The 24,954-nt window shown below is 33.0% G+C and overlaps 2 protein-coding genes and 1 long non-coding RNA gene across 3 annotated transcripts; 1 reads left to right on the top strand and 2 right to left on the bottom strand.

The window, feature by feature from the left end:
• Positions 1–4,213: 4,213 nt before the first annotated feature.
• On the bottom strand, positions 4,214–4,888 carry LOC109000796. The gene is made up of 2 exons (XR_001997771.2): positions 4,613–4,888; positions 4,214–4,492 (listed from the first exon to the last, which is right to left on the bottom strand). It is a non-coding gene; the product is annotated as an uncharacterized LOC109000796 (long non-coding RNA).
• A 1,525-nt stretch (positions 4,889–6,413) lies between these two features.
• LOC109000814 (UDP-glycosyltransferase 74F2-like) lies at positions 6,414–10,459 on the top strand. Its single transcript, XM_018977828.2, has 2 exons — positions 6,414–7,080; positions 9,432–10,459. The coding sequence occupies exons 1-2, from the start codon at positions 6,430–6,432 to the stop codon at positions 10,158–10,160; spliced, it is 1,380 nt and encodes a 459-aa protein (XP_018833373.1). The 5' UTR covers positions 6,414–6,429; the 3' UTR covers positions 10,161–10,459.
• A 10,525-nt stretch (positions 10,460–20,984) lies between these two features.
• Positions 20,985–22,346, bottom strand: LOC108998239 (stem 28 kDa glycoprotein-like). Its single transcript, XM_035691787.1, has 3 exons — positions 21,885–22,346; positions 21,404–21,613; positions 20,985–21,318 (listed from the first exon to the last, which is right to left on the bottom strand). Exons 1-3 carry the CDS (start codon positions 22,271–22,273, stop codon positions 21,141–21,143), a joined length of 777 nt encoding a protein of 258 aa, XP_035547680.1. The 5' UTR covers positions 22,274–22,346; the 3' UTR covers positions 20,985–21,140.
• Between the last annotated feature and the right edge of the window lie 2,608 nt (positions 22,347–24,954).

Genomic DNA, 24,954 nt, shown 5'->3' with positions numbered 1-24,954 from the left:
AAGGCCCTTACCAATGAGTCCCTCTAGTGCGGGGGAAGCGGAAACTTAGCAACTACCAACATCTCCTAAGCCCCATCCCATTCTCTCATCAACTTCTGAGTGCCCTAAGCCGCTGTCCCCTTCTCAACTCAAGTTCACCGTTGTTGTTGCCATCCCAAGGAATCGGGATCAATTCATATAACATTTTACCAAAGATTATATATATTATTTAGTTATTGAAAGACAAATAATATTGTTGATAACTAATATCGGAAGTTAGTTAATTTGATTTTTTTCCGAATTTATGTGTTCTTCAATTTTTGGAGGAAGCCTAGATCCATCTTCGTAGTACAATTTTTTGAATATATTTCTGGAGGAAGAGTCCGTCTCTCCCATGGTGGAAACCCAAATCCAGATCCATCCTCATGTTCTTCAATTTTTTGAATATATTTCTTTCTATAAGAGACCCAGATTTGTTCTCGTAGTTCATACATCCATAGCATTGGATAGTTTCTATTTGAGCTCAAATAGCTTAAATTTATTGGAGAAAACAAAGGAATAAACTAGATCCAGCTAACAAATTTATGTATGGCTTCCAAATTCCTTATGTCAATGGAGGACACGAACCTAGAGACTCCATCAATGGTGGAGGAGATCGGCGATGGGCAGTTAAGCACTCGACCACTGGTGGAGGAAGCCGCGATTGACAGTGAACAGAGATTCAAGAGATAAAAATTTTAATGGTGTCAAATTGTGTTAACATGTAGTGTTCGTGTAGGTGTCAAGACATGTATATTATATTATATGGGTTAACTCTAACCCAACCCATTAAGCTTATCTTGTCAAAATCTCAAATCCTAATACGACCCATTAACATAATGGGTCGTGTCAACCCGTTTTGACCCGTTTATGTAAATAGGTTGAACATATAAGAAATTAATCCGTTTGACCTCGTTAAATTTAATATAATTTAATATAAATGTTAAAATCACAATATCTATAAAAAAATATATATAAAACTAACTACAAGTCTAAAATTACAATCCAAACAATAAAAATATCAAAATTAAAATTTCAATAATTTTAGTTTTAGGTATAAGGGTGTAATTGTAACTTTAACTTTATTAGCGGGTCAAAACAGGTTGACCGTTATCAACCCGTTAAGCAATCGTGTCTTAACGGGTCAACCTATTTTAATCCGAATCCAATAAGACTAAATCATAATCTGTTTTTATCGTGTCGTATTGGTTAACAAGTCGTATTACATATTGACACTCTTAAGAAATTTTCACATCTTGATTTCACTACATTTATACTGTTTTGTCTCTCAAATTAAAGAAGGGATAGTTTCTGGGAGGTTTGGATTCAAAACCCATCTTAACTCATCTTATCATTATAATTTTTTCAAATTTTTATACAAAATATATTAAATAATTTAATTTTTTCAAATCTTAAAATAATTTTTTCAAATTTTTACATTAAATATAATAAATAATTTAATTTTTATTTTACTATTTATAAATTATTTTAACTCATCTTGTTCGAATGGAATGCACGTACGAAGACTGCATTGAAATTCTCCGCACGGGACGTAGTAGGCCCCTTTTTTTTTTTTTTTTTCATTTTCCTTCTTTTGTGAGGTAACCGTAATCCTTGGACTTCTTCATCAAATAGATAAACTTGTGTATAAATTAAGACCAGAAGTACGCAATGGGAGACAAAAAAAAAAAAAAAGTTTTTATTTTATTTTTAATTTTTTAAAAACATAAAAAATTATTTATTTTCAGAACGAAGCCGTCGAAGAGAGCGACCGAAATTCTGAAGAAATACATTTCACATCGACCATAAACATTGATAAACCAGGTCACGTCAATCGGTGCTGACATTTGCTAGGCCATATAGGAGGATTGTTTGAAGTCAATAATGGCTTGCGCGAGATCATCCGTCATTGTCAATACTGTAATAAACCAAAATTCAAAAAATTGGGATCGGGGAAAAAAATGGATTCAATATATCGATCAATTTAATAAATTAAATTAAGCGATTTATGATAATTTCAAGTCAATTATGTCAATGTCGATAAAAAAAAATTAAAAACCATATATAATGCAATTCAAGCTTTTAATATCGTGTAAATTTGTTGACTAGTTTAAATAAAAATATGATATGAAATTATGAATCTAAATAATTTTAATAAATATATAATTTATATATTTAACATCAATTGTCGACATTATTTTTGTCTCATATACGAATAAGATAAAGACTATTAAGTTATGAACACATGATAAATGTAATATTTTATGCAAAATCATAAATTTAATATAAAACACTCATTTATCACTTAATTTATTTGTTCAATTAAAAAAAATAAAGAACTACGCATTTTATTCTTTAATGATTTTGAGATTCTAAATGAATATAATAAAAAAAATTAATATATGTTTAATTCTATCGTATTTTTATACAAGAAATTAAAAAAATTATTTGTTAAATAACTTAAAAATAAATGTAATCTTGAATCTGTTCAAATCGATCTAAATTCGATAAGAATACGTCTAAATTGTCTTATATCGATCAATCGAAATAATTCAATAAATTATTAAAAAAGTTCATTAAAATAGATTCAATTTATAATCAATTCAATTCGATTAGACTAAATTTTTAATAATATAATACAAATAATTAAATGTACATCTTTCTATTATTTTAAGCATTTGGATCAAATAATAATTTTATATGGTATCAGAGTAAAATTTTGAATTTGAAGTCATACTCTACATTCTACCTAGGGGTGAAAGCCGACCAATCCAGACCGAAAAAACTGATTGGACCAACCGTTTTGGTCTCAGTCCAAGTATTTCTCAACTTTCGATCTTCGGTCTGGTCCCGGGGTGGGGTTTCCTCCAACCGGATCGATCGAATTGAGAAAATATATATTTTAATTTTTAAATATATTTTTTATATAATAATTATTTAATTAATTATTTAATTTAGTATCATTGAACATATAAAATATTTATTTAATGAATTAGTTATATAATCTACATTAATAATTCGTTTAATTTTAATTTAGTAATTTAAATAATTTTTTTATTAATTTATTTGAAAAAAAAAATTGGATTGGACTGAACGGACCGACCGAACCAGTTCGATCCCTATAAATGTTCGGTCCAATCCAGTCCTAGAAAAATGATGGAACAAGACTAGGACAGACCGGACCTGACTGTTTTATACCTCTAATTCTACATTATTTAATTAAATATTTTACATATACCTACTCATTAAGGAGAGTCTGACCACTCATTTTGGAAATAAACAATAAACATATTTTCAAGAGAATTAAGTTTCGTTTAGAAAATGAGATGAGATGAGATAATTGTAGATAAAATTTAAAAATTAAATAAAATATTATTATAATATTATTATTATTTTAAAATTTAAAAAAATTAAATTATTTTTAATATTATTATTATTATAATATTTCATTCAATTTTTAACTTTTAATTTTCGTTTAAAATTATTTAATATTCCTAAATTTTATTAGTGCTTACGTAATGCATTACGCAATTAACAATAGACCAATAGCTTTTTGCCTAGCTGATACTGAAGCCAAGTGTGAGAGAGAGAGATAAAAAAGAGTGATATATATCTACTATATATATATAGAGAAATAATACTTGCAGTCGTGAGCGTGCAGTCACCGTGCAGTCGCTTTGAAAAAAATGAATAAATAAGAGACCCACCTGAAAAGAAATTAATTTTTTAATAGTGGACTCCATTCTTTTTCAAAGCGACTGCACGACGTTTGCGCATTCCATGACTGTATGTAGCATTACTCTTATATATAAATGCGAAGGTTGGGTGAACAGTATTTTCGTCTAACATTTTCATTTCTAATTTTGCCCTCACTTGTATTCCAAAATTACATTCTGTTTCCTTTTAGAGCATTGCTACTCATAAGCCCATACACCACACACCATAATTTTTTTTATTTTTTTTTATTTTTTTAAAGTTTTTTTTTATTTTATTATTCTTAAAATAATTGAATTATTTTACTCATAATTTATATACTATACATTTGATAAGAAAATAAAATTATAAAAATTATAAAAATGATGGTGTGTGGTGTATGAGGCTTAGGAATAGAATTTTTCTTCCTTTTATACCGCACACAACCCAAATCCTCTCTCTCATCGTCGGCTCTCTGCCTCTCCCTCCCGACTTCTCTGTCTCAATTCACACTTCAAAAATTCTTCATTAAAGAACATTACACCCAGATTTAAAAAAGAAAAAAAATCAACCCCTCCGATTTGAGGAGGAAGATTTCTAAGATTTCAAAATTTATACAAAATCACTAAAACACTATATCCATATACAAGAAAGCCAAACAAGAACAAAGCCAGAGACAAGAACACCCTCTGTGCACTGCTGTTACTGCTTCCATCGTTCATTTGTATTTCCCTTAGCCCAGATTACATCACAAGGTGCAGATTGTTAACATATACACGATCTGAACAAGAAAATAATAAAACAAAAACTTCAGATCTCAAAGAATCCTACATTCAGATTTGAAGAAGAAAAAAAAAAAAAACCTCAGATCAGAACAAGAAGAAAAAAAAAAAAACTCCACCTTTCTCATGAAGAACAACCGTGTTCTTCGTTGGCTGATCTAGGTTGCAGTTTTCTTCATTTTCTTTGAGACCAAACACGGGAAACGTCTGTAGAGAGGAGATTTGAGAGACATGGTTGAAGAATCGTGAGGACAGAGAGAGAGACCTCTGGTTTCCGAAGAAAAATAGATTAAAAAAGATAGAGGTGTGTGTGTGTGTGAGAGAGAGAGAGAGAGAGTCAGAAGTGGGGGAAGAAGATTCGGGAAGGGAAGGCTGGTGGGGGGAAGAAAAGTAAAAAAAGTATGGGCTAGGCTGACCGAATGGGAAGAAATAGAAAAAGATAAAAAATGAATGGGGTGTGGGCTGGGTTTATAAGATTTTCTTTGGGCTTTATAAGTGCATTTTAGATCTTATAAGAAATAATCTTAAATATTATTTTTCGAAAATGATAGTAAATTTTCATAAAATTCTTAAGGAAATAAAAACTCTAAAGAGATGAACTTTAACGTTGCATAGTGTTTTATTCCCTTCATAAGAATCAAAAGAAAATTTTTACAAATTAAATTTTAATGTAGTGCAGTATTTTATATCTTTTAATTTTGAGTCCTGTAAATATTGATTGAATTTTTGTATTCTACTACAAATATGTGGTTAGCTACATAATTTCCTCCGTTTCTATTAATGGTTTCTTTTCAGTGATTTATTAAAATATATACTTTCTAAACCTAAATGTTTCTTCCGTTTTAGGATAAATTGAATATTTTCTTCCAAAATAAATATATTTCTTAGTATAATTATAAATTTCCATCAGGGAATGAATTATAATTTTTTAATAATTTAAATAAATCTGGATATTTATTAGATCTCTTATTTTTCTTAATATGTAGTTATTTAATAAATGTAAATATAGATGGAATGACTTTGGACTTAATTATTAACCTATAGTCTGTTCATTGTTTTTAAAAATTATTATACCAATTGCTCATAAAATTGTAATAAGAAATTACAAGACCACCTACCATATTTCTAAAATATTGCAAGTCAAATTTCTGAGAAATAATAGATGATTCATTTAGGCGCACAAATAAATCAACTTGAATAGTTGCGCCAAAAAAAATATACTAAATTTTAAAATCAAATTTTTTATTCTTGATCTAAAATTAAAATTTTTTATTGTAAAATAAAATGATGAGTTTTAATAAATATTTCTTAAGAGAATAGAGTTATCTAAATAATGAGAGTTCTTAACTTAAAATAAATTAATGAATATTAAATAATATTCTTAAAATAATAAAATCATTTAAATTAATTAATTTTTTAAAACTACATTATTCTCGGAACTCCAAAATATAAAAATGTTTACTTGAAAATTAGTCTTTGTTCAATAACACTACAATACCTCATTTAAAATGATTTTGGTAAAATATTTAGAAGATTTTAGAATACTTGACTCAATTTAAAAATCATCAGCTATATTTAAAATAAATATATTAGATTTAAAATGATTTTTTTAAATGTTATTCATCATCTCTACATTACATATCAATATGTGATTTTTTTTTTTTTTTTTTTTGATGTGTAAACATACATATTTAAACATCAATATATATATGTTTAAATTGAATGGTAAAAATGAGAAATCACATGTTACTGTATAGTATAAGAGATGATGAGCTGAATTTTTTTTCTATAATTCATCTTTTCTACTTTTTAAAGTAATTTCTTTGTTTAGGAGATAAAAAATTATGTAAAATTAAACTAGACACAAGGCACGTTGTCATTTCCTAGTATATATATATATGTTGATAGAGAGGGATCGACGGAGAGAGAAAGAGAGATGGAAAACAAAGCATACAGAGGCCATGACTTAGCGCTACCTTATCCAAGCCAAGGCCACATAAACCCTTTGCTGCAATTCTCAAAGAGATTGGCCTCCAAAGGGCTTAAAGCAACCGTAGCCACCACCGTCTTCATCTACAACGCCATGGAGCCCCATAACTCACCGGGAGGCTCCGTCCAATTTGAAACGATATCGGACGGCTATGATGAAGGTGGGTTCCTCCAAGCCGAAAGCATCCATGCCTATCTCACCCGCATGGAAGCCAGAGGCTCAAAAACCCTATCCGACCTCATCCTCAAGCACAAAGACACAGCAAACCCTATTGATTGCATAATATATGACCCTTTTTTGCCTTGGGCTTTGGAAGTAGCCAAAATGTTTGGCTTGCCTGGAGCTGCTTTCTTTACTCAAGCTTGTGCTGTTAATTTCATATACTATCAAGCGCATCACGGGCTCTTGAAGCTCCCGATATCTTCCACACCCATCTCCATTCCTGGTTTCCCGTTGCTTGACCTTGAGGACATGCCATCTTTCATCTCTGTGTCCGGGTCTTATCCGGCTTACTTCGCGATGGTGCTAAATCAATTTTCTAACACAGACAAAGCTGATTGGGTTCTTGTCAACACTTTCTATGAGCTAGAGCTTCAGGTCAGTACTTATGCTAGCTACGTGTACACACACACATATATTGTAAGATTGCTAGAAACAGAAATCCAAATGAAGAAAAACAGAGAACTTAAGAACTTGACGGAAGAAAACTGAATTACTTTTCATTAACTTCGTAGTATTGATAACTATACAAATGGATCTATTTATACACTTGTGACTGATTAACATGACCATACAATGCTTGACATGTGGCCAACTCAACTTATCTGCATGACTATCTGTCAACTAACAGCTTTACTGGTAGATGAAACCCTTTGTTTGGCTTCTCGAGATTTTAGCTCCAATTCCTCTGTGATTTTGTATATTCCAACATATATATATATACACACACGCACAGAGAGAGAGAGAGAGAGATACAATAGTTTAGGTTAAGCGATTAAGATAGATGAAAATAAATCACACGACATAATTGAAAAAATATATCAGATAGTTTACCTTATTGTTCTCTGCGGTAAGAGCATTCTCATTGGTTTGGTCAAAATTGAAGAATGTCTAAAATTTAAATAACTTGTGTCAAAAAGATCCCACATTGGATTGGGCATCTCCAAAATAATTTGTATTTCTGTTACAGTGATTGGCCAAATATGAAGAACTAAAATTGATTCACCAAACATTAAAATACTAATTTCTCACTCCAAGCAAACAAATTAAATTAATTAGAATATAATTAACATTTAACATTTAGAATATAATTATTATTAACATTTAATAATATTTTTTTAATATTAATTTAATTAGGATATAATTATTATTAACATTTAATAATACTTTTTTAATATTAATTTAATTAGGATATAATTATTATTAACATTTAATAAAACTTTTTTTAATAATAATTTAATTAGAATATAATTATTATTAACATTTAATAAAACTTTTTTTAATATTAATTTAACTAGAATATAATTATTATTAACATTTAATAATAATTTTTTTTAATATTTATTTAACTAGAATATAATTATTATTAACATTTAATTGGTAGAACTATAAAATGTGATAAAAATAAATTTAATTAATTAATTATTAAAATAATAATATTTTAGTATTATATAGAATGTGAATGGCTAATCCAATGTGAAGATTGAGTTTAAATGGAATAGGCAAATGTAAAAAAGTGTGATATTGGCTAAATTTTGAATATGCATTTGCCCAAGCCAATGAGAATGCTCTAAGTAGTCCAATTTATAAAAACACGGATGTTTATTGATCTCCCGATTATCGTAAAGATTTCGAGCACTAGTATTAGACTCATCAAATTTATCTTCAAATTTTGATGAAAAATATATATTTTTTATATATCTAAAACTTTTTATCTAACTCTACATTGGATTAACTATTAAATTCATCAAAATAATAATATAATATTATTTTTTTAATAATAATATTTTTTTTTCATATTTTATAATTACACTAATCATATCTTCGTTAATAATTTAATTTGATTCTTACATTATTATTACAAGACGGTTAGAGATTAAATGTGAATAAAAAAAACCATTGGATATTAAAAGTGAATAAAAAATAGATTTGATGAGTGAACAGTAACCCTTCAAATTTGAAGAAATATATCCATTTACTGTAGTTCAAAATTTCACACTTATCTTTTTGGCTAATCTAATGCAGTTCTCTTTTAATAAAATTTATCATATTTTATATTTGACTAAGCTTTTGATAAAGTCAATACCAATGCTCAATATTACAAGGTAGAACATTAATTAGCTTTACATCGCATGCCCATAACTATCAAAGGTAAACTTTATTAAAAATCTACAACTAAGTATATAAAATATTACTGTTTTGCATAGATAAGATCGTACTTGTAACTACCATAGTACCATGCATATTCAACTATATATATGTTATTTCCCTTTTCAAATGTCGATACATTTCCTCTCGGTACGTGTCCAAGCTGCATGCAGCGCGCAGAAGACACAGCTGATCAAATGAATGGGATAACTATAACTTTAAAAAATTAGAATATTAACGGTAATTTAAAGAAAAGGCTCTATATATCGTGGTTTTGTTTAAACGTACAGTGGTTTTTTTGTCATATTTCTCTAATCATATTTCCTATATGTTCATGCATCTTGTTGCAATACAAAATTATGCAGGTGAATACAGACCCTTGAAATTAACCAGATTAATTATATATATATATATATATTTATGTATGCGTCTCTCTTTTCTCGCCTTTGCTTAAAAAAAAAACCATTATAATATATATGTCTGTATGTATATATATATTATATATATATATATATATATGGATCTCATGATTTGAAATCAGTTTGCAGTTTTGACGTTGATCGTTTGTGCTTTATCACAAGGTGGTGGATACCATGTCAAAAGTTTGCAGATTGCTGACGATTGGGCCAACAATTCCATCCTTCTACTTAGACAACCGTATCGAAAAGGACACAGATTATGGGCTTCATCTTTTCACATTAGATTCTTCTGTTTGCATCAATTGGCTCAACAGGAAACCAGCAGGATCTGTTGTTTACGTGTCGTTCGGTAGCATGGCCGGTTTAAGCAAACAGCAAATGAAGGAAGTGGCATTTGCTTTAAAAGGAAGCGATTTCTATTTTTTGTGGGTAGTCAGGGCCTCAGAGGAAGCAAACCTCCCAGAAAACTTTGTGGAAGAGGTAGGCGATAAGGGCCTCGTGGTGCAGTGGAGCCCTCAACTGGAAGTGCTATCGAATAAGGCAGTTGGGTGCTTTCTCACGCACTGTGGGTGGAATTCGACCGTTGAGGCATTGAGCTTGGCAGTGCCGATGGTGGGGATGCCACAGTGGACTGACCAAAGTACAAATGCCAAGTTTGTTGAGGATGTGTGGAAGGTGGGAATTAAGGTCAAGATTGATGATCACGAGAATGGCATTGTGGGGAGAGAAGAGATTCAATCTTGCATTAGGGAAGTAATGGAGGGGGAGAGAGGGAGAGAGATGAAGGAGAATGCCAAGAAATGGAGGGCTTTGGCTGTAGCAGCAGTAAGTGAGGGTGGTTCTTCGGACAAGAATATTGATGAATTCATATCTAAAGTGACGAGGCGTTAGAAGGCCAAGATGAGTTTTTTCTAGCGATATAATAAAAGCCTCGTTTGTTTTCATAGTTCTCATATCAACTTATTTCATTTCATCTTATGACAAAATATGAATCTTCATGCTCGAGATCAAGAAAGGGAAAATAATAGTTCAGAAAACAGAGGAAGAAGAAAGAAGATGAGAGAGAGCACGATAGAAAAATACACTTTTACTTTTTCTGTTATTCTTTTTTTTTTCAATCAGTCTTTATGTACAGATACATGTATTTATACTCTCTCAATAAACCACTATGTGACAAGTGTCTTATACAACTAATACTCCCCCTCAAGATGGAGTGTGTAGATCAATAACACCCATCTTGGAAAGTAAAAAATGAAACTACATTGATCCAAGAGGCTTAGTAAGAAGATCACTAAGCTGATGGGAACTTGGAACATGTAAAGTTTTAATGGTGCCGGCTTGAATTTTCTCACGAACTAGATGACAATCGATCTCTATGTGTTTGGTCCTTTCATGAAAAACCGAATTGGAAGCAATGTGGAGGGCTGCCTGGTTATCACAAAACAAAAGGGCAGGCTGTGAATGAGAAATACATAGAGCAGAAAGTAAAGAAAGAAGCCAAGTCAGTTCACATGTAGTTGATGCCATCGCCCTATATTCCGCTTCTGCAGAAGAGCGTGAAACAGACTGCTGCTTCTTGGATTTCCAGGAAATAAGAGCATCTCCCAAGAAAACACAATATCCAGTTACTGATCTACGAAAATCAGGACATCCCGCCCAATCCGAATCAGTAAAAGCCTTAAGATGAAGTGAAGTATGTGCTGAAAAAAATAAACCTTGACTAGGAGAAGATTTAATGTATCTGAGAACTCGGTGCACAACATCTAAATGAGGTTGTCTCGGTTTATCCATAAACTGACTAAGCACTTGCACAGAATATGCTAGATCAGGTCAAGTAATAGTCAAATAAATCAAACGACCTATGAGTCTCCGATAAAGAGAAGCATCTGTCAAAAGAGGACCATCATCCTTGCTTAATCTGATATTTTGCTGCATTGGAAAACTCAAAGGCTTAGAACCAAGAAAACCAGATTCTTCCAAAATATCAAGAGCGTATTTTCTCTGGTTTAAAACAATTCCCTTAGCTGAACGTGCCACTTCCAAACCAAGAATAAACTTCAAATCTCCAAGATCTTTAATCTTGAATTTCTGATCAAGAAACTGTTTTAAATCCAAAATGGATTGCAAATGATCTCCAGCAACTATTATGTCATCGACATAAACTAAAAGAACAGTAAAAGTTGTTGAAGTTTGAAGAGTGAAAAGAGAATGGTCAGCTTGAGATTGAACAAATCCATAAGAGAGTAAGGCTGAAGACAACTTGGCAAACCACTGTCGAGAAGCCTGTCGAAGACCATACAAGGATTTATTCAGTTTACATACACTATGCTCCCCCTGTCTAGAAAAACCAGGAGGAATTTCCATGTAAACCTCTTCATCCAAATCGCCATGAAGAAAGGCGTTATTAACATCTAACTGATGAAGAAACCAGTTCTTTGAAGCTGCAACAACCAAGAGACAGCGAACACTCACTAGCTTGGCCACGGGAGAAAAAGTTTCTTGAAAGTCAAGACCTTCAATTTGGGTGTAGCCTTTAGCTACCAATCTTGCCTTATACCTCTCAATGCTGCCATCAAACTTATATTTGATTTTATACACCCATTTACAGCCTATAGCTTGCTTTCCATTAGGTAAAGAAGTAAGAGACCAAGTATGATTATTTTCTAAGGCACTAATTTCTGCAGCCATGGCATCACGCCAATGAGCAAGCTGAACAGCTTGTCTAAAAGTTTTGGGTTCAAAATGAGAGGAAACTGAAAGTACTAGAGACTTGTAAGAAGGGGAAAGTTTATGATATGACAAAACGGAATCAAGAGTATAAGGAATTGAAGTTGTCTTACCATGTCCTGCACTTGGTGTATTGGAAAAAGCATGAGCATTAGCTAGTCTGCAGTGATAATCTTGCAGGTAAGATGGTTGCTTACGGACTCTAGAAGATTGTCTGAGAACTTGAGAGGGCTGAGAAGAGGAAGATGAAACATTTTCTATGGGAGGAACAGAATATGCAGATGAATTAGAATTAGGAATATCTGCAGGAGTAGGAGCAGATGAAAAAATATCAAGGATAGGATGTGGTAAAACAAGAGATTTATGTGAAGAGGAAGGAATTGGAGTGGAAGAGGAATCAAGCTGAAAGGGAAAGACATTCTCATGAAAGATTACATCTCTTGAGATAAACAAAGAATTAGTATCTAGATCAAATACTTTATACCCTTTGACACCAAAAGGATATCCAAGAAAGAGACATTTCTTAGCACGAGGATCAAATTTATGTCTATGGCTGGATATGGTGGAAACAAAGCAGAGACAACCAAAGACTCGTAAATGAGAATAAGAAGATGTTTTAGAAAATAAGATTTCGTATGGAGATTTATTGGAAAGAAGAGGTGTAGAAGTTCTATTTATCAAATATGTAGCTGTCAAGATGCATTCACCCCAGAATTTAAGAGGTAGAGATGCTTGAAACATTAAAGATCTAGCTACATTTAATAAATGTTGATGTTTCCTCTCTACAATCCCATTTTGCTGTGGTGTTTCTACACAAGTCTTTTGATGTATGACTCCCTTAGAAGCATAAAACTCAGGCATATTGAACTCAAGACCATTGTCAGACCGAATGTGTTTAATTGTTCTATTGAACTGATTTTCTGTTAAGGCAAAGAAGGAAAGCAAAAAATGTCTTGTTTGACTTTTATGATGCATGAGATAGACCCATGTACACTTAGAATAATCATCCACAATAGTTAGAAAATATCTAGAGCCATCAATAGAAGATATGGAAAAAGGACCCCATATATCACAGTGTATTATTTCAAAGAGAAAATGAGATACACTTTGACTTGAAGGAAATGAAAGTCTGTGCTGTTTTGCTAAGGGACAGACTGTACAAGGAGAATTGTTGACATTGGACAGCTTTATGGCAGGAACAGTTTTATTAAGAAGAAGTAATCGAGGTAAAGAAAGGTGACCTAGTCTACAATGCCACAAATCAAAAGAAGAAAAATTGACAGAAGCAACTTTGGGTGTCAAACCAGAAGAGGTGACATCAATCTTTGAGCAAGATGAAAAATCCTGCAGCAAGTAATATAGACCAGCTTTCTGCTCACCCTTCCCAATCATCTTCCAAGAGTGTAGGTCCTAAATAAGACAGAAATTGGGTAAAAATATGAAGGAACAAGATGAATCAGCAGTAAGACGATGAACTGAAATGAGGTTGAAAGAAAAGGCAGGAACACAAAGCACATTCTTTAGTACTAAGGAATCTGAAAGATGCACAGTACCTATATGAGTTACATGTGCAATAGCTCCATTAGGGAGTTTAACGGAGTGATTGATGGGTGAAAAAGCATAAGTAAGCAAGGAAGTGGAACATACCATATGGTCGGTTGCTCCACTATCAATGATCCATTCGTGAGAAGAAAAATGAGAAGAAGAAGAGGAATTAGAAGCTTTACCTGATAGATTAGCATAATTTTGGATATCTGAAATAGGTGTTGGTAGTAAACCAGCATGATTAACTGCAGATTGCAAGAAATTGGGCTGATTCACTACAGATTTACAATTTGAGGTACATTGAAGTGAGGCAAGCAGCTGCTGACATTGCTGTTGTATAGTTGAAAGTTGTGCACGATCAACTGAGCTAGTGTCTAGACTTGAAACACTAACTTGATTCACAACTCTAGAAGAGAAATTCTTGGCTTTGGCAGGCTTCCAATTAGGTGGATAACCATGAATCTTGTAACATTTATCTACAGTATGACCATTATAACCGCAATGGCTACAAACCACTTTATCTTTGCGAGTAAAAGGTTTACCACCATTCTTGGGCATAAAAACAGGAGCACTAACCTTAGTGGATAAGGCAGTAGAACTGTTGAGATGTTGTGTGTTACTCATAGAAACACCTCTCTGTTTCTCTTCTTGTAAGGCCAGAGAAAAAACTTTACTAATGGTAGGGAATGGTTCCATGAGTAAAATCTGTCCTCTGAACTGAGAGTAGCTATCATTCAGCCCCATTAAAAACTGAAGAACATAGTCTTCTTGCTGATTTTCGAGTGAGGACTTTGTGGCAGTGCAAACACACGCTGGTTTGCAATTACATGCCCCTAATGGTTTAAGAATGGATAGTTCATCCCAGAACCCCTTCAATTGAGAATAATAAACACTGACAGAGTGATTTTCTTGTGTTAAAGCAGAGAGATCTTTCCTTAATTGAAAAATCCTAGGGCGATTACTTTGAGCAAAACGCAAATGTAACTCTTTCCATATATCAGCAGCAGTATGCATGAATAAAATTGTAGAAGCGATGTCTAGAGAAAGAGAGTTGACAAGCCATGAAATTACCATGTCATTGCAGCGTATCCAAGCATCCAAGCAAGGACTATCAGCAGCTGGTCTGAGGAGACTACCATTCACAAAAGCGGTCTTGTTCTTCGCACTAATAGCCATGGACATGGATCTCTTCCATATATGGAAATTATTCTCCGTAAGCAGCTGTGTAACCAGCATAGAGCCTGAATTTTCTCCATGATGAAGAAAATAAGGACTAGAAGAATCATCACAAGGATTTGAACAGGAGGGATCAGACATTGTGTCTGGAAAAAAACCTAAATCAAGATTGTTCAAGAAATCGAAATCTTGAGAAAGAAGATGAGAAATTGCGGAAGTGTGGAGTCAAAAACGGAAAGATACCGTCTGATACCATGACAAAATATGAATCTTCATGCTCGAGATCAAGAAAGGGAAAATAATAGTTCAGAAAACAGAGGAAGATGAAAGAAGATGAGAGAGAGCACGATAGAAAAATACACTTTTACTTTTTCTGTTATTCTTTTTTTTTCAATCAGTCTTTATGTACAGATACATGTATTTATACTCTCTCAATAAACCACTATGTGACAAGTGTCTTATACAACTAATATCTTATATAATTATTATAACTTTTTCAAATTTTCAAACAGAATAAAATAAACAATTCAATTTTTTCAATTCCCAAAACAATTCAACTTTCTCAAATTCTCTTTTGTAAATTGAAACTCCATCTCGAGGATTAATGCCACTTTCTGCCATTGTCAAAGACTCGATTGATGGATCAGCTACTAGAAGTTGGAAGATTGATCTCATAAAGGATATATTCGATGCAGTGGTTGCAAACGCAATGGTACAGGGGTCCCTAAGTATACATGAGGAGTGTAAAAATAAATTAATATGGCATTATACCCCAGATGCACGGACAGTTTAATTACTCATGTCAAGAGTGCATATATTCCACCCACAGAAGCAATTAGAAGCAAGAAGTATATATAATAGGTCATTCTTCTACGTTGAATTCTAGACAAAAGATTTGGATCGAGCATGAATACTCCAAATGCAGTCAAATTGTTTTTATGGAAAATGTGTAATAATGGACTACCTACCAAGGCAAATTTGGCTGAAAGGAAGCTAATACAAGATGACAAATGCCCTATACAATACTGCACATATTCTTTGGAGATGTGTGGAGGGATTCAAAAAATTTACATGTGGATAATATTCTGCTACTGTTACAAACGCTTGATGAAAGACTAGATCAGCAGCAAGAACTTGATAAAGCAACGGTACTCATAATGCGGAAGTTGTGGTTGAGAAGAGATTCAGTAGTTTTTGAGTGAGTACTTTTTTCTGGATCGATATATGTTGGTGAACCAAGCTTAGTAGTTCCTTAAAGATTTTGAAGAGGATATATGATTAAATCACTGATGTACATTGGGATGCAAAAAGAAATATGACTAGCATTAATGGGGTTATGGTGAGATCGAGATCACAGAGGGAGAAGACGTACGTCATAGCAGCTCTACGATATTCAATATCAAGAAGCATGAAGATATATACGAGGAGCCAAGCCATGGCAGCAGGTGGGTCATGTGAATCAGAAAGCTAATAAGGTGGCTCATAATTTAGCTAATGATGCATTATATTTTGTTTATGAAATTGTTAAGATTGGAGGAAGTACGGAAGTCAGTCCACTTTTCTTTAAAAAAATGTAGATTTTTTAAAATGTTATAATTTTTTCTATTGTTTTTTTTTTAAAAAAGACCAGCACAAATTATTTCTAATACGATTTTTATTTTTATTTTTTATTTATAAACAGACCACATTTCATTAATAATCAAGTCCTTACAAGAAATTTTTATCAAGCCATACAGCTTGAGATACAAAAGAAGGACAATCAGACCATAACACCATATCTAAAAAATTACAAGCATTTCTCGCCAAGAGATGAGCCACACTATTTCCTTGTCTACTAACATACAAAAATTGCACCTCTTGAAAGCCATGCATTAAACTTCCAATATCCTCAATGATGAAGGAAAAATCTTATAAAATATCAGCAGAGGAATTCAATATGTTCGCAAGAACAAGACAATCAGTTTCCACCATCATGTTTAGAATACCCCATTGAACACAAATCTATAAACCCCTTAGCACTATAGTTGCTTCTATATATTCTGGAGAGGAAACCTCACGTTCAAATCTACCACACGCAGCAATTACATTCCCTTCATAGTCTCTAAAAAAAACCCCAACACCCCACCTGCTGCATCTCAAAAAAGTTTACTATTGAATACTAGGAACAACCCCAACCCTTTTTTTTCCTTGTGCAATCCGCAAACAGAAAGCAATTCTAGACCTTCCGTGTTATAGTTCAAAATTTCAAATAAACATAGAAATCACGTACAAGTTTCTGTCTTCCTTCTCCCGACTTGGGTCGTTCGTTTCCTCCATTAAAATCTGAACGGATTTGCAGCCCCTTTGTAGAACAGAGACGAACAAGAATGGCGGGAGCTATCCTTACTAGAATGAAAAGCATAATGTGGACATCTCGATGCATGCAGAGTTTTGCATAGCCGTTGAAAGGTTTTTTAATGTGATAATGATACCCTTACTACCGCTACTACGCAAAAGTTCACGTGGCTTTCTTTTTTATTTTATTTCTCTCCCTCCTGCCTTGTTTCAAAAAGTCTCTGTCAGAAGTTTCTCAAACACGCTTTCGCTCCCCTTCACTCCCACAACTTCTCTCAGTACCTCAGAACGAAGCAACAAAATCTCTCTTGCACACGAATTCTCTCCTCTCTCCCACTGTTCGACGGCACCTGCAAGAGACAGGGAGGTCGAACACGCTCTCTCTCTCTCTCCCAATATTTTCTATGTATTGAATAATTTATTAATTTGCTGGTTAGCATCCCAGCTGAATGCTATGATAAATCATTCACTTATGTAATGTCAGGACTTAGAATGAATGAAGCAGTAATATCAGAATGGATGAGCAATTTATGCCCCCTTTTTTTTTTTGAGTAAGCTGGTATTCAAATTTCGTACGTGAGGGATCCACATGGCAGTTTGAGTAATCGTGGACGCCATTGGAGACTCACAAGCTTAAACATTAAGGGCAGGTTTGGGAGGTGGGATGAGACATAAAATTCTTATCTTATCTCATCTCATCATTACACCCTTTTCAAATCTCCATACAAAATATAATAAACAATTCAACTTTTTCAAATTCCAATTCAAGTTTTTCAAATTCCAATACAATAATAATACTAAAACATAATATTTTAAATACTAAAATAAAATATAAAATTCTCATTTCACTCCTCAAACCTGTTCTAAAAATTGTAAGGCAATTGGACACCATTAGAGCTTCTAATGTAAAGGGAGGAGGCGTCTTTGAGAAACTTCTGACAAAATTTTTGAATCAAGGCAGGAGAAAGAATAAAATAAAAAGAAAGTCACGTAACTTTGGGTAGTAGAGCATGTAATCGGAAGTAAGGATATCATTATCTTTTTTTTAATGTGTACGAGTTTTGCATTGTCAAAAAAAAGGTTTGGAACCCGAATTTAGATTCCGCGTTAGTGTAATGCATTTTTTTTTACTTAAATATTAAGAAAATATTTTTTAATTATATTATGATTTTTTTAATATTTATAATGATTAAAAATATATATAAATAAAAAAACACTTTTTGACCTTTTCAATGGATTATCGGGCTTCATCTCCCGAGAGACGTAGCTCTACTCCAAAGCATTTCCGCTACTCCAAAGATCTAAGTAAAATGCTGAATGCAGTTGCCTCACGTAAACGGCGCACAAACGGCTGCTGATGTGGAGAAAAAATAAAACGCATCGTTTCGTTTAAAAACCAAAATCACGCCGCACTTCCCCCTCTGTCGGCATCCTCTGGATTGTTTGAACCCAACGTCCAAGCTCCTTGTTTTGGGTCCCTGTTTTCTGGGTTGGTGCTGTCGACACTTACAGTTCCTGGTGTGATAAATTTTGGCAGCCTCTGTTCACGTTTCGGCATATCGAAATTTTTGGTCTGGGCATCTCGGCACCCCTCTGTCGGCATCCTCTGGGTTGTTTGAACCCAACGTCCAAGCTCCTTGTTTCCGGTCCCTGTTTTCTGGGTTGGTGCTGTCGGCACTTTCTGTTCCTGGTGTGATAAATTTTGGCAGCCTCTGTTCACGTTTCGGCATCTCGAAATTTCTGGGCTGGGCATCTCGGCATCTCAGATTCTCATATAGCCGCTACTTGCTTCTGCAAATCTTTTTTTATTGGTCTGGTATTTTCGACACTTTTATCTGGTAATTTTTTGGCAACATTATTTGTCTTCGGCATCCTCTGCTTTGTGTTCTCTAATTTCACTCCATTTCAAGATTAAGCCAATCAAATATATGGATGTGGGAGTTTATTGTTGTTGTTGATGGGTTTGGGAATTAATCGTTGGTGGAAAAGAAAGGAGTTGAAGTAGTTCAAGAGACGTAGCCCACCGGATCGTGAAGGATTTGGGTGCTGGTGTTTGCTTCTTGATCTATAAATACAAGTGCGGGGAAATCGCTAGAGCAAAAGTCAGCAACTTGAAGAAAGAAAACGAGAAAAGTTGGGTTTTTAATTTTCGTGATGTTTATTTCGAACAGAAAAGTAGTTTTCTAAATTGCGGGTGGTTGTGTTTTCTTTCGTTTATTTTGCTGCCTTTCGTGATGGGGTGGTGTAAATGTGAGCTTGAATTGAATTGATTTGAGCTGTTCACTGGCCATGCAATTAGATGGAGCTTCCGAAGGTGTAGCAGCAATTGACGCAGGAGGGGTCGCCGAAGCCTCAGGAGAAACAGGGGAAGGCAATGGCGGAGAGGTCACCACTATCGGGGATGGAGCACTCGTCGGCAGAGTCTTCGTTTCTGGATGGACGATGAAATCTCGCGCTATTTTGGTCTCAGAAGCGGGAAATGAAGTGAGTTTAGTCTCTGTTTTCGTATTCGTATTCGGTTTTTTTTTTAATTATTATTATCAGCTGACGTGGCATGACTGCACAGCGTCTGCACGAGACGACTGTGCATAGAAGAACTGTCTATCTAAAGACAGGAAGATGATTTTCAGTCCCTTTTCAATCAGCAGCAGATGATAGAGATGTGTGTTTTAATTGCTTTATCCTAACTCCCAAGACTCTTCCGAGTTCCCAAGGATCGAACTTTACGTTACATTTATAAGAACATTGGCAATGACAAAATTTAAAATTTAGTTAAAATCTTAATTTTTAGTTATAGTATTTATTTTTGATTAAATAAATTTATCAGACTAGTTATGTTAATAATTTAAAAAAAATTAGTTATTTTAAAATTGAAATAATAATATAATATAATATTTTTTTTAATTTCTTTTTTTTTAATAAATACAATTCATATATTTTTTAGATCTTCATGTTTTATAAAAATAATATATCTACTCTATTAATATTCGCAATCAGTAGAATAAATAATGTGCATGCCATGCATGTTTTATCATTCAAAGAGAGAGGGAAGTGATGAAATAATAAAATATTACTTTCCATTGTGAATAGTAGCGAGTCATGTTTGGAGAGGACTTAAGATTTACTGTAATTCAAATCTTAAATTTTGGACTTTTGGCTAGTTCAATGTGGAAGCTTTTTCTTATATATAGCTAAAGTTTAGACTTGTATTAATATTTGGTTGGTCCATTGCTAATGTTCTAAGGGCTCGTTTGTTTTTAAAAATGAGATAAAATTAGATGGGATAAAATTAAATTAAAAAATTGAATAAAGTATTATTAAAATATATTTTTTAATATTATTTTTATTTTAAAATTTAAAAAAATTAAATTATTTATTTTATTTATATTAAAAAATAAAAAAATTATAATAATTACACGAAATGAAATATTTTTCAAAAACAAAATGCCTAAAATGTGTACGAGTTTTGAGCCAGATGATAGAGACTTGGCTTTGGGTTCTGCGAGTCCCATTTCAGTGCAGCAACCAGATGATAGAGAAGGGACTTTTGCGTGTTTTAATTGCTTTATCCCAACTCCCAAGACTCTTCCGAGTTCCCAAGGGCAACTTTACATTTCTACATGGTTTTTTTTTTTTTTTTATAGAACCTTTTCAAGAAATTTAAAATAAAATAAAATAATTCGAATTAAATCTCGAATCCGGATTTTTTAATATTCGAATTCATCCGAATTTTGATCCGAGTTTAACTCGATCCGGATTTCGGCCTGAATTTAAAATCCGAGTTTCCGTACCCAAATAAACAGTACAACACGGTATGATACACGATCGTGTCTTGCAAACATCTTCATTTTATGACACGATTGGGCTTCTTCTACTCACATGGTCGTGTCCCAAATTTAACAAAATAACAATATTGTATTGTTATTCTGAATAAATTGAAGACAGAACATAAGTTCATTAATTTATAGAAAATGAGAGATAAATGTCATGATAATTATTACGAATACATATATGCAAGACTTCTTGATAATATATAATAACCAAACCGAACTCTTGATTTGATTTTATCTCTTACACAATTAATGATCATCAACTAATGTAGTACATCGGATCGGGTAGCTTGAATGTCCGGTTGCCGACATGATGTCCCAAGAGATCGCTCCACTGGTCACCAATGTTCCCAACGATTCTATAACCCTTCTTCTCCAAGTTCCTCCTCTCACTTGATTTGTACACGACGGCGGTTTTTCCGGAGTATGCCGAGCCCCTGCAACCAAACATAAGCGCGTGTAACTTATATATGAAAACAAATTATTATTAATTAATTACTAGATTAATTAGCTTTTGCATACTTGAGTATAAGCTTCTCCCAAGTGTGGTACCCAACATTCTTTAGATTGGTTGTCGTGACTTTTCTTTGGCTTTCTCCTCTTCCTGTTATGAATACAACCTTGATCCCAAGAGATAATAGTTTCTTGTACAGATTCAGAGACTCCGGCAATGCCGGTTGTGTTCCTTTCAGGATCCATGCGTTGAATAGCGTAGAATTATAGGGCTCCGCCCTGAAATTTCAATCTAATCTTTAGTATCTGGCAATGAAACATTTCATGTCGTCCCATTGACCGAAAAACAAGAATAACGTCTAGTACTGCTTAATTAATCCTACCAAGAAAAAATAAAAGAAAAGAAAGTGCTTAATTAAAATCAGAAGTATATATGGTTGAAAAATAATACACGCGTGTATGATTATTGGTCTAATCTCATTTGATGCTATTGCTATGTATCGGTCTATTAATTATAATTAATAATTAATTATTTTAACTACGTACGTACCCAAATCCATGCTCGGCATAGTAAGGCAGATTAGAGAGCGTAGTCTCGTCTATGTCAAAGATCCAAACATCCTTGCCATCTCCAGTGAGGTTGAGACTCTGAGCGTAGAGTATAGCCTCGTTAGCAACCACTTTGGAGTCCTTCCTGTACTGATATCCCAGCATGTAATGCCCCACGTAGCCTTCGCACTCTTTCGGAACCGTTGACCAGCCAATAATGTTATGAGCTTCCACCCCAACTCGCCAACTCAGGCATGAAACATTAGGAACAATGTCACCCCCGGAACCAGATTTTGGCCGGAGAAGGTGAATTTGGTGGCTCAGACCCAGTTCTGACCCTTTGGAGACCACTACAATTGTGGCCAGAAAGAAAACTAGTGATTGCCACATTTTGCCTTTTCTGAATAAACGAAAACTTTACTACTTACTGATATTAAGCATGCTCGATTGCTTCCATTTAAATAGGGTTAGCTCTGATCTTGATCATCAGAAACCTCGTTTCCCTTCTTAAACTACCATTGTGCCCTTTGTTTTAGTGGACCCACTGATCGTGTACGCTTAACCCGGCCGGAACCCTTTGTGTCCAAAATTATATACGGAAAAACGCTCTAGCAGAAAAAAAAAATATTAAATTTAACTTTACAAATTGATAATGTGATTTGACGTGATTCTTTCTATTATAAAATTAATCTATTCGAATAAATTTATTTTGATCAAATCTGTCTGTGACCGTACAATGTGCCAAAAGCGGTGACTAAAGTGCTTAGGTAATTTTCGACTGTACCGGCGTTATGTTCATTGTTCATAAATAACTGTACGGCGTCTTCTGTAACTCTGTTCCTGATTTCTCTATATTATTTGCAATTTATATACCTAAGCCGAAAATTAAATATTTCATCGATCATTAATCTGAGTCACCTTTAATGGCTTACAATAATATTTTTCCTAATTTACCAACTTTTTTTTCGCTTTTGCGATGCAATGCTTTGGCCATATCTGTTATGAGAAATATTATTTATTATTCCCATATTATATATTAAAATATAATTTATTATTTTATTTAAATAAACATATTTACATATTAATATGTATATATTTAAATAAAATAATAAATTATATATAAATGTGTAGTAGATAAGATGATAAGTATAATTTTTCTATATGCTAGATTCATGTTATCTGCGTTGTGCGAGGGTACAAATTATTCTCCCAGACAAGTGTTACCATTATTTTACAATAAAAAACTCATACTAAGCTTACATGCAGTACTACTTGTCTATTTTCAACATGAAAAGTCACAGCTGAAGCAGGATAATGGGAATTTGACAAAACCATGCAATATTAACGGCCTCAATTTTATAGTGTTTAATTTCCTAAGTAACCATGGTTTGAAAACATATATAAAGAAATATAAATGGATACAGAATAAGCACTAATTAATCTATATGGGGTAGGTAGCTATTGCATGTTGATTTCCTTAAAAGGATGCTCTAAATTATAGATATCATTTAGAGGGCCTATAAAGGTTCGGTATTATTTTTGTAACTGTACATAAAATGGATGAAACATGTGGTAATTTAAAATTAAATTTAAAAAGATAAACATTACAAAAAAAATAATCCCAATCCATGAAACATGTGGTAATTATAATAATCGCAATTTTATTATAATAATAAAATAATATAAAATAAACCAAATCAAAGATTTAAAAAAATATATATAGGATTACTACACTTTTATTACTTATTTATTATTATTTATTATTAATTATTAATAAAATTATATATTTTTTTAATTTTTTTTAATAATTAAAAAGGTTAAAAAATATTTAAAATAAAATAATAAAAATATAATAAAATAATAATAAACCGATTGAAAGGTTATCATTACCCCCAATCCAAAAGAAAAAACAATGTCATCTCAGCAATCTATCGTTTCTGGCTTCCCCTTCAATTATTGTCAGCAGGCGATCTTTGCGTATCGCGATATCCATCAGACTTTTTCAAGGGCCCCCGCCATGGGCCATTGCTCTTGCCCAAGAAACGATCGAGCAATAAATTTATTTTTTCTTTTCGGTGTTTCCCCAAACAAACAATTTGGGTCCGCTTTTCAGTCATTAATTTTCTTTAACTCTTTAAGGGTATTAATATTGTATTAAACTGCATATTAATAATCGTTTATAAATATACTTTATTAAATAATATTTTTAAGTAAACTATATAAAGAAATTTTAAATGTTCATGAATGTATTGCGACTTTCTAAAATATTTAGGAAAATCCTTGCGTTAATTCTGTTTTGGAATTTAGCATGTGCTCAGCAGCAGCTAGTTAAAGATATCTACAGAAAAATGTACGTTGGCCTTGTTTCTTTTTACTTTACAGTTGCAGCCATGAGAGTATGCCGGACATGCCTTCCAGATTGGTAGCAGTATTTCAAATTCAGGACAGTTGGGGCCTTTTCCGGACAAACAGGCCCGTGACCCCTGTAGTTTTAGCACGTAAAGCAAACCATTTTTTCATGTTAGATAATTGATGATGTTAGGGCCACCGAGTGTGGCATGGCATCCTATGATTCCTACGGACAGTAAAATGTACTTTTTTTATTTTGTATTTTAATTATTTTTAAAATTAAAAAAAAAATCACAAACTTTTCCTACATGCAGCATTTTCCATTAGATAATACATGGTGCTTTCCGATACGTCTTAGTTCATAGATACTGAATAGATAGCATAGTATATATTAATTTAGCAAAAATTTGCTGATTTAGATGGGATACATCTTGGAAAGCAAATCTGCAATTGTACAAATTTCTCCTATCCATGACGACTCGCATAGCTGTCCAAATTTTGATAATCCATTTTGATCTGGAAGCATCACTCTTTATTTTTTCATTTGGCAGATCTGAGATCAAAGATGAACAAGTAATTTTTGCCTTTTCTCCTATCCGCGAAGAAGCACAGATCTGAGATTGAATCCTCTTTTTTTTCTCCTACCACGAAGACAACCATAGATTTGAGTTGTAGAAGATGACCACTCTGCTATGCTTTTTCTCCTAACAAAATTTGGGCAT

The sequence above is a fragment of the Juglans regia genome, chromosome 7 (genome assembly GCF_001411555.2).
Source record: "Juglans regia cultivar Chandler chromosome 7, Walnut 2.0, whole genome shotgun sequence".
Classification (NCBI taxonomy): domain Eukaryota; kingdom Viridiplantae; phylum Streptophyta; class Magnoliopsida; order Fagales; family Juglandaceae; genus Juglans; species Juglans regia.
Note: the sequence above shows the minus strand (reverse complement) of the source record. Positions and strands in the feature narration are given on the sequence as shown.